Here is an 8,804-nt window from a genome sequence, read left to right as displayed (position 1 = left end):
GGGTGGGGGGTAGTTGTTGTTGCTGAGACAACCCACCACGTGCGGAAGGTAATTAATTACCCCGCCGCGGCCCTCCGGAGACACGCAGGTAGAGCCGCGAAGTGAGGGGGGAGCGCGGCCCCGGGGGCCGCAGGTCGGTGCCCGGTTGTCCCCGATGTTGCCCCGGTTGCCGAGCTCTCGGCCGCGCCGCGGAGAGGGCTGCGATCCTGCCGGGTGTCCCCGTCCCGTCCCGTCTCCCCCCATTCCCCCGCGCAACAGCCGCGGGCGCGCAGCGGAGGCGGCCGCAGCTCCGGGCCCCCCCCGGGAGGGTCCCCCCCGCTCCCGCCTCGTGTTGTTGCGCTGCGATCGTGCACTAACGGCAGCGGGGGACTCACCTTCCGATTTTGGGAGTGTTCCTGGCGGCCGTGGCCTGGGAAATTTGAGTGTTTGACGGGCACCGGTGTTACCTCTCGGGGAGATTTTATATCGGTGGGGTTTTTTTTTTCCTCTTTGCTTTTTTTTTTTTTTCCTCTTTGCCTTTTTTTTTCCTCTTTGCCTTTTTTTCCCCTCTTTGCCTTTTTTTTCCCTCTTTGCCTCTTTTTTCTCTTTGCTTTTTTTCCCCTCTTTGCTTTTTCTTTCCCCTCTTTGCTTTTTTTTTTTTCTCTTTGCCTTTTTTTTTCTCTTTGCTTCCCCCCGTTCTTTTTTTTTTTTTTCCCTTTATTCCCCCCCCCCCGCAAACCCTAAAATAAAGAATGCGAAGCCTTTCCCGGGGCTGATTGGGGGGAACGATGTGAAAGGGCCGCGGTTATAAAGCGCTGCTTGAAGCGGGCTCTCAATGCGTCTCTGAACTTGATCAGATTTTACGTTTCCTGCAGAGAGCCGGCGGCGAGGCTGAGACCTGCCCAATAGCCAGACTTGGGGGCTCAGCAAATCTCAGGATATTACAATTACAGCCATCTTTCTTTCTGCCTTTTATTTCCACTCTTGCTCCCCATAGTTCTTTGCAAATGCTTTCCAGAAGAGAAAATGAGTGGATTTATAGCGCTGTCTGCAACTGATAATTATTCCAAGGCAGAACGTTGCCTTTGCAAAATAAAATTAAAAAAAAAAAAGGGAGGGGGGGAGGGAAAGAAAGAGAGAGATGGGGGGGTTAAAAAAAAAAAAAGAAGAAAGAAAAAAAAAGCTAAATGAGTGTAGGAAAAACGCGGCGCGGGAGCTGCTCGGCCGCGCTCCGCGGGCCGGGGGGAGCGAGGGGACGGAGCCCCGCTGCTCGCCGAGCGGGGTGCGACCCCTCCCGCCGCGGGGCGAGGAGGGGGGAGAAAGGGGCGACTGGGCTCGGGGCGGCGGAGCGAGGAGGGCAGGAGCCTGGGGGGGGGGTTTCGGGGGAGGGGGTGTTGGGGGGGAGCAGGAGCGGGGTCTCCCGCCCGGCTCGGGGCGGCTCTGCCCCGGCGTGTAGGCAATAAAGACAAAATAAATAGAAAATGGAAAGTAAAAATTAAAAAAAAAATTAAAATTTAAAATTGAAATTAAAAAGTAAAATTAAAATTGGAATTAAAAAGTGGAATAAAGAGAAAAGCCGCCCCAAAGGCGCCGGTGAGGGGTTTAACGTGTTTTTATTTTTGAAGCGGCGCAGCGGCTTCCCCCCCCCCCCCCCTTCCCCCGGGGGGAGCGTCCCGCGCGGTGTGGCGGCGGGAGCGGGGGGGGGGGCACAGCACAGCGGGACACGCGTGGGAAGGAGGGCACGGCCACGCAGCGGCACCGGGGGCCAGGCAGGGGGGTGCTGCCCCCCCCCCCCCCGATACCGCGGCCGCCCCGCCGTAACGCGGAGGTCCCCCCCTCCTCCCCCCGTTTTACCTGCCGGGCGCCCGCGCCCAATCAGCGTCCCCGTGGTCGCGGGGCGGGTGCCAATCAAGCGTGCGGCGGCCAATGGGAGGGCTGGGCGGTGGGTCAGGTGACGCGGGGCGGCCGGCCGTTCCCCATTGGCGCGGCGCGGCCGGGGCCGGGAGTTGGGTTTATGTGCGAGGCGCGGGCGGGCGCCCCGTCAGTGCCCCGACGGCGGCGGTGGCGGCGGCGGCGGCAGCAGCGGCGGGAGCGGGGCCGCGGCTGCGCCTGGCCCTGCTGCGCCGCCCGGCCCGGGGTGGGGGGGCTTGGGGGGGGTGGGGGGCGGGCGGCTTTTTATTTGGGGGGGGCTGATTTTGAATTTTAAATTTTTTTTTTGTGTTTGTCGGGTGTGGGGGGTGTGCTCGCCTCGCAGCGGGGGGTGCGTTTTGGGGTGGTTTTGTGGTTTTTGTTTTGGGTTGTTTTTTTTTTTTGGGGGGGGGGGGGAGGGGTTGAGGGGGCAGGCTGCCGCCGCGCCGACGGCCCCGCGCCCATGACGATGCTGCTGGACGGAGGGCCGCAGTTCCCGGCGCTGGGGGTGGGCGGCTTCGCGGCCCCCCGCCACCACGAGATGCCGGGCCGCGATGCCGCCGCTGCCGCCGGTATGGGGCTGGGCCCCTTCGGGGACTCCTCGCACGCCGCCGCCGCCGCTTTCAAGCTGAACGCGGCCCCGCACGACCTCGCCGCCGGGCAGAGCTCGGCGTTCACGCCGCAGGCACCGGGCTACGCCAGCGCCCTGGGCCACCACCACCATCACCACCACCACGCCGGCCAGGTGCCCTCCTACGGCGGGGCCGCCGCTTTCAACTCCACCCGCGACTTTCTCTTTCGCAACCGCGGCTCCGGGATCGCGGACGCCGCCTCCGGTACGGCGCAACACGGGCTTTTCGGCGGTTCTCCCGGAGGTTTGCACGGCCCCGGCGGCATCCCGGATACCCCGGGCTACCTGCTCTTCCCGGGGCTCCACGAGCAGAGCCCCAGCCACACGTCCCCCAACGGGCATGTGGACAACGGGCAGATGCACCTGGGGCTGCGCGGGGACCTCTTCGGGCGACCGGACCCTTACCGGGCCGTCTCCAGCCCCCGCACGGACCCTTACGCCGGCGCCCAGTTCCACAACTACAACCACATGAACATGAATATGGGCATGAACGTGGCGGCCCACCACCACCACCATCACCACCACGGCCCCGGGGCTTTCTTTCGGTACATGCGGCAGCCCATCAAGCAAGAATTGTCCTGCAAGTGGCTCGACGAGAGCCAGCTCAGCCGGCCCAAGAAGAGCTGCGACAGGACTTTCAGCACCATGCACGAACTGGTGACCCATGTCACCATGGAGCACGTCGGGGGGCCGGAGCAGAACAACCACATCTGCTACTGGGACGAGTGCCCGCGGGAAGGCAAGTCCTTCAAGGCGAAATACAAACTGGTCAACCACATTCGGGTGCACACGGGGGAGAAGCCCTTCCCCTGCCCCTTCCCGGGCTGCGGCAAGATCTTTGCCCGCTCCGAGAACCTCAAGATTCACAAGAGGACGCACACAGGTAAGGGCCCCGGGGCCAACACGCCTTCCGCGGGGCTGCGCGGAGGGTTGCGCGGCGCTGCCGCCGCTCTCGGCACCCACCCCCCCCACCCCCCCATCGCGCGCCTCTGCCGAGGCCACCATAGAAATGCTAATGAAATCTCGTTTTCGGTGGCTTCCGCTCCTTTTTATTTTATTTTTAGGCCTGATTGGCGTCTCTCCTAATTAAATCAGCGATACTTTTGTCAAAGTATTTTTATTTGCAGCCCCGTTTTCCCTTCAGCCCTCCGCACGGGTGGAGGGAAGAGGGGCGAGGGGGGTAGGGGGAGGCAGGAAGCAAACGTATTTTGGCTTGTATCCTTGAGTACGCCTTGTAAAACTGTCCGAGCCGCTGAATTTATCTCGGGTCTTCTCCCCCTTCCCCGGGCTCGCCCGGCCGCCGTCCCCGCTCCGCAGCACAGCGTGGGTCTGGCGGGAGGCGAGTTAAAAGTAACAAAGGCTGACCTGAATTTATCCGGCGCGTAACAGACCCTGCTGTCCATCTTTCCCTTCTTCATTGATTTTTTTTTTGGGGGTGCTTGTGCATCCCCAAGGTGGGGTAAGCAGGGCAGAGGCTGTCCTGGGAGGAGGAGGAAGAGGAGGAGGCAGGCGGGGATGGAGAAGGGGAACGGCCCTCCTTCACCCTCTCTGAATTTCGCAGGTGAGAAGCCCTTCAAGTGCGAGTTTGAGGGCTGCGACAGGCGCTTCGCCAACAGCAGCGACAGGAAGAAACACATGCACGTCCACACCTCGGACAAGCCCTACATCTGCAAGGTGTGCGACAAATCCTACACCCACCCCAGCTCACTTAGGAAACACATGAAGGTAATCACCCCCGCGCCCCAGCCCTTCCCTCCCCGAGCAGGGATGCTCCGTCGCTGGCGTGCTCGGGGCTCGCTTCCCCGGGGCAGGGCAGAGCTGAGCGGTGCCTGCTGTAGAGCCCCGCACTCCCGCCATGGCCCGAGCGGTCCCCGGTGGCTAGGCCGTGGCTGGACCGCAGCCCGGAGAAATGGCGTAGTTTTCTTTTTTTTTGTGTTCCCCACTGGTACAAGCGCTGCCCGGTTTCCAGAGCGTGGCTCCGTGCCGGAGGGCTGTGCAAATGCAACCTGGCCTGTGGCTGCAGCCCCCCATGCCAGGATGCTGTAGCCCCCCACGCCGGGACGTTTCAGCGAAGTGGCCGGGAGCTGGGGCGGGCATTGGCCGCCGGTGCTCAGGGTGGCCAGGCAGGGGCTGAGCTGCTGGACCCCAGTGTCCCTCCTGCACAGGGGAGCATCCCGAGCCGGCTCTGCGGGGTGATGGGGGACCCCGCGGGCTCGTTCCCATTCTGCCTCTTGGTTTTAGGTGCACGAATCCCAGGGGTCGGACTCTTCCCCTGCAGCCAGTTCGGGGTACGAGTCTTCCACCCCTCCTGCAGTGGGCTCCGCCGGCAGTAAGGACTCCACTAAAACACCGCCGGCCACCCTTCAGAGTAACCCCAGCCACAACCCTGGACTGCCCCCCAATTTTAATGAGTGGTATGTGTGAAGGCAGCTGCTGCCCGGCCAGAGACTGGACCAAAAGCGTTGGGAACAAGGAGAAAGGAAAAAAAAAAAAAAAATTAAGACAAACCAAGCCAACTGCAGCTCGCTCCCACGGAAATGGAGTTTCCACACCGACGACCGCATAGGGCTACACCTAGTTAACTGCCAGGATCCGGAGGGGGGGGGTCTTTTATTATTATATTATAATTATTACTATTTTTTGCAAGCCCAGACGCTGGACTAGCCATGTCCTTTTCTCAGGATTGGATTTCTTTTTTATTTTTTCTGTTGTTGTCATTTTTTTGCAGTCGCAGTCGTTTCTTTGATTTTTTTTTTTTTTTTTTTTTTCCCCCTCCCTGCCCCAGTCCCTCTTCCTCCGATTCCCCACTTTTTTTTTTATTCTTAATTTGTTATGGTTTTCCTTCTTTTCGGTGGGATGTTGACATGAGGATGAAAATTCTCCTTCGCCTTAGTGGTGATTGTTTAAACTTACAGTCTTAAACCGTGCCAAAGTCCTGTTATGTCTTGAACTTTCCTCTCTAGCTCTCCTGCTGCTTCTTTCTCTGCTCTCCTCCTCTTTCTCCTTCTCTCTCTCTCCAAGCATTACACTTGTGAATGTATTCTCGTCTGATGGGGTCGGTCAGTATTTTTCAGGATGAGGATGTGGTGTTTATTCTACCCAGATTGTGACGTTTAGTATAACAGTTGCCTTTTTGTAATAACTTTTTTTGTAAATACATATCCATGATGCCATATTTATCGTTCGTAATTTAATTATTGAAACAAAGTGCCGGGAACTGAACAATATTTATGGGGGAGAAAAAATTGTTTTCTAACAAAAAAAAAAAATACAAACAACGACAAAAAAAAATCCAACTCTGTACAGCTTTTGGTTATAACTGCTTTAGCATTAAAAGTTTATTGTTTTGGAAAGAGCTGGTTTTGACCTCCTCCTCCGGGGGGACGGGGGCAGCCGCGGGGGCCGTGGCGGGCCCGGTCGGGCGCTGCCGCCGGGGCCGGGCCGTTGTTTTCGGGCTGGCGATGCTGGATGAAGCCTCCTCCTCGCCGCTGCTTTTTTGTTTTGTTTTGGTTTTTTTTTTGTTTTTCTTTTCCCCTCCTGTCCCTTTGTCCCCGCCCAACGGCTTCTCTTCCCCGTCGCCTTCCCGAGCGGAGGGAGCCCGGGCCGCGGCGCCGCCGAGGGAGAGGAGCACCGGGGCCGCCTCGACGGGTGGTGGTGGTGGTGGGGAGGGGACCCCCGACGGTGAGTACCGGGCCGGGGTGGCACAGCACCCGCCGCCCCCTTGCATGCATGGCGGGGGCCGGGCAGGACCGGCCCCGCCGCCACCGGGATGCTTATGCTTCCCGGGCGACTTTGCGGCGCGACGGACGTTCTCCGTTATGGTCTGTTTTTGTTTTTGTTTTTCCTTTTTTTTTTTTTTTTTTTTTTTTAATTTATTTCTGACTAGGATGCGGAAAAGCCAGAAGAGCAGAGGCATTTCACCCCAGAAATTTCTCCTCCGGAGCAGCCCAGGACCCCAAAGCGACGGTGGAAACCGCCCCCTCCCCCGGCAAACCTCCGTGGCCCCGACGGGCGGGGAGACGCCCGTGGCCCCGGCGGGACGGCCGGAGCTTCGGTGGGGATGCAGACGGCCAGCGCCGGGCATACGGCTCCGGAGCCGCATCGTCCCACCGACGGCAGGGACCTTCCCGCGGGCTCACCCCCCGGCTCCGGCGGGACACGGGGACCCGCACCACGGGCTCCGCACCTCCGCTGAGCGGGAGAGACCCCAGACGGGGCCCATCTTGAACTTGACTTCGGGCGTTGTGGGGGGACGGGGCGACCGGGTACCTCCAGCCTGCCGCAGGGTCCGCTGGGGCAAAGCGAACCGCAAAACCTCGCATGCTTTAAAAATTAAGTTTAAACAAAAATCTCATCCCTCCTCTCTCTACCAAAAAAAACCAAACAACCAAACAAACAACGGAAAAATGGACAAAAAAAAAAAAAATAAGGTTTATCGGGCAGAAAAAGACAAGAGTAAAGTGGATTGCAGCCTCTGGGGCTGCGTACATGAAAAAAAAAAATATACATTCCCCCAAGTGCAGGCAGGTTTTCCGCTCCTCCCTGCCCAGCCTGCCCCCCCCCCCCCCGCCCCAAAATGGTTGCCTTGGCGGTGCCCCCGCCAGACGTGGATCTCCGCTTCTTTTTATGCTGTGAAATCTTTCTCTCGCTGTGCGCAGAGCCGAGCCCGGGGGCTGAACGCGGAGCGCCGCCGGTCCGGGCCCTTCCCCGGGGTGGGGGCGAGCGGGGCCACCCCCGCCACCGCGGCGGGCCAGCAGGAGCGGAGCCGCCCCGGGGGCCGTCGGGGCTTTCCTCGGACACCCACCTGGGTCGTGTCTGCGTCGTTCCGGACCGCTCCAGCCTTGGAAACGTGCCGGTAGGCTCGGTTTCTTTACTGCTTTGCTGGGAAACGGGGAGGCGCGGGGTGCGCAGGGTTCCGCGGGTGCGCGGGGATGGGCAGCGGAGCGCCCCGGGACGGGTGGTTGCGGGGGTGTCTGCTGCTGTCGAGCCCCGAAAAGCCGTCTTACAGCTTGGGATGGGGTGGGGGGGGCTCTTTTCTGGCCGGGGTTGTCCGGCCTGGGGAGCCCCGTCTGGGGGGATGCAGCATCCCCGTGCCCCGGAGGAGCCGCCCCGTCGGGGGCTCGGCTGGTCCCCGGGGCTCTCGGGCCGTGCTGGTGTATTTGCCCTCCTGCCTGTCCCCGCGGTGGCTTCCTTGGGGTTGCGGCACAGCCCCAGACGTGTTTTATAGCAAGGGCTTTAAACCAGCACCCTGGATCACTTGGCTTCCCGTGGGTCCCCCACCCGGGGGTCTCCGCATCCAGCCAGGGCCAGCACCCAGTATGGGGAAGGGGGGAGCAAACTGGTGTCTGTGCCCCACTGAGGTTAGGGCTCCCCCTCAGCGTAGTCTGCCGAGGCTGCCACTTTGCGCCTCCCCCCCCCAAAAAAAAAAACCAACCCCAAAACAACAACCCACCACATGGCATTGGTGGGGCAGCAGGGGTGTGTGTATGGTTTGGGATGGAGTGATGGGTTTGGGATGGGTGAAAAAAGGGCCGGGGACCTGTTTGGCTGTGAAATGCTCACAAAGCACGAGGGTCAGCATCAGCACCGTGAGGTGGGGCAGGAGGGCCGTGTCCCCCGAGCACCATACGCCGTCGGTGCAGTGCCTCTGACCCCCCCCCGGCTGCTGATGACCTCGAGACTTCGGGGATGAAGGCCAGGGAAGAGCTGTCTCGCCCTGCTGCCAAGTCCTCAGCTCTCATGGACAAATAAGAAGGGTTTCTCTGGAAAAAAGAAGCAAAAAGATTCTATTCCTCACCCCTTGCCCATTGCAGGGAGATGTGTAGAGTCCTAGAGCGGGAAAGACTGCCTTTTTCCCAGATTTCTCAGGCTGTTTTTGTGATTGGGGGTGAGACAGCTCGTGATTTTCGGTGTCAGGGCCTGGCAGCGGGGACCTGTGGGCATTCCCCACGCTCGCAACTCGGACAAGAGCGTCACGGAGCCGGCCGGGGCAGGACGAGGCTGGCAGAGCAGGTGCCGCGTTAGCTCAGCTTTTAGCGTGTCGTTAATAATAGATCGATCTCGTGTTGCACCCCAGAAGAGTCCCAGGACTGTTCAGGAAGAGGGGCCGTATTCTGCAATCCTTTCCCAGACAGGCAGCCCCTTCGAAGTTGCTGTGCTTGCTTGTATGAGTGGGGTTAGGTGGATTTGTCCCCAAAGAAACAGAACTCGGGATGGTTTTCTAAAAAGGGGTAATGTTGATGCATTGTGCTATAAAGAGTCTCAGCAGAGGCAGGCGATGAGCTGG

The 8,804-nt window shown here is 59.9% G+C and overlaps 1 protein-coding gene across 1 annotated transcript; it reads left to right on the top strand.

Annotated features, from left to right (window-relative positions):
* Nucleotides 1–2,350: 2,350 nt before the first annotated feature.
* On the top strand, nucleotides 2,351–5,066 carry ZIC3 (Zic family member 3; the record flags this gene model as incomplete). Its single annotated transcript, XM_082488027.1, has 3 exons — nucleotides 2,351–3,401; nucleotides 4,080–4,243; nucleotides 4,760–5,066. The coding sequence occupies 3 exons, from the start codon at nucleotides 2,351–2,353 to the stop codon at nucleotides 4,940–4,942; spliced, it is 1,398 nt and encodes a 465-aa protein (XP_082344153.1). The 3' UTR covers nucleotides 4,943–5,066.
* Nucleotides 5,067–8,804: the final 3,738 nt, after the last annotated feature.

Source organism: Vanellus vanellus (assembly GCF_965231255.1).
Source record: "Vanellus vanellus genome assembly, chromosome: 10".
NCBI lineage: Eukaryota > Metazoa > Chordata > Aves > Charadriiformes > Charadriidae > Vanellus > Vanellus vanellus.
This window is presented reverse-complemented; position numbering and strand designations above follow the sequence as displayed.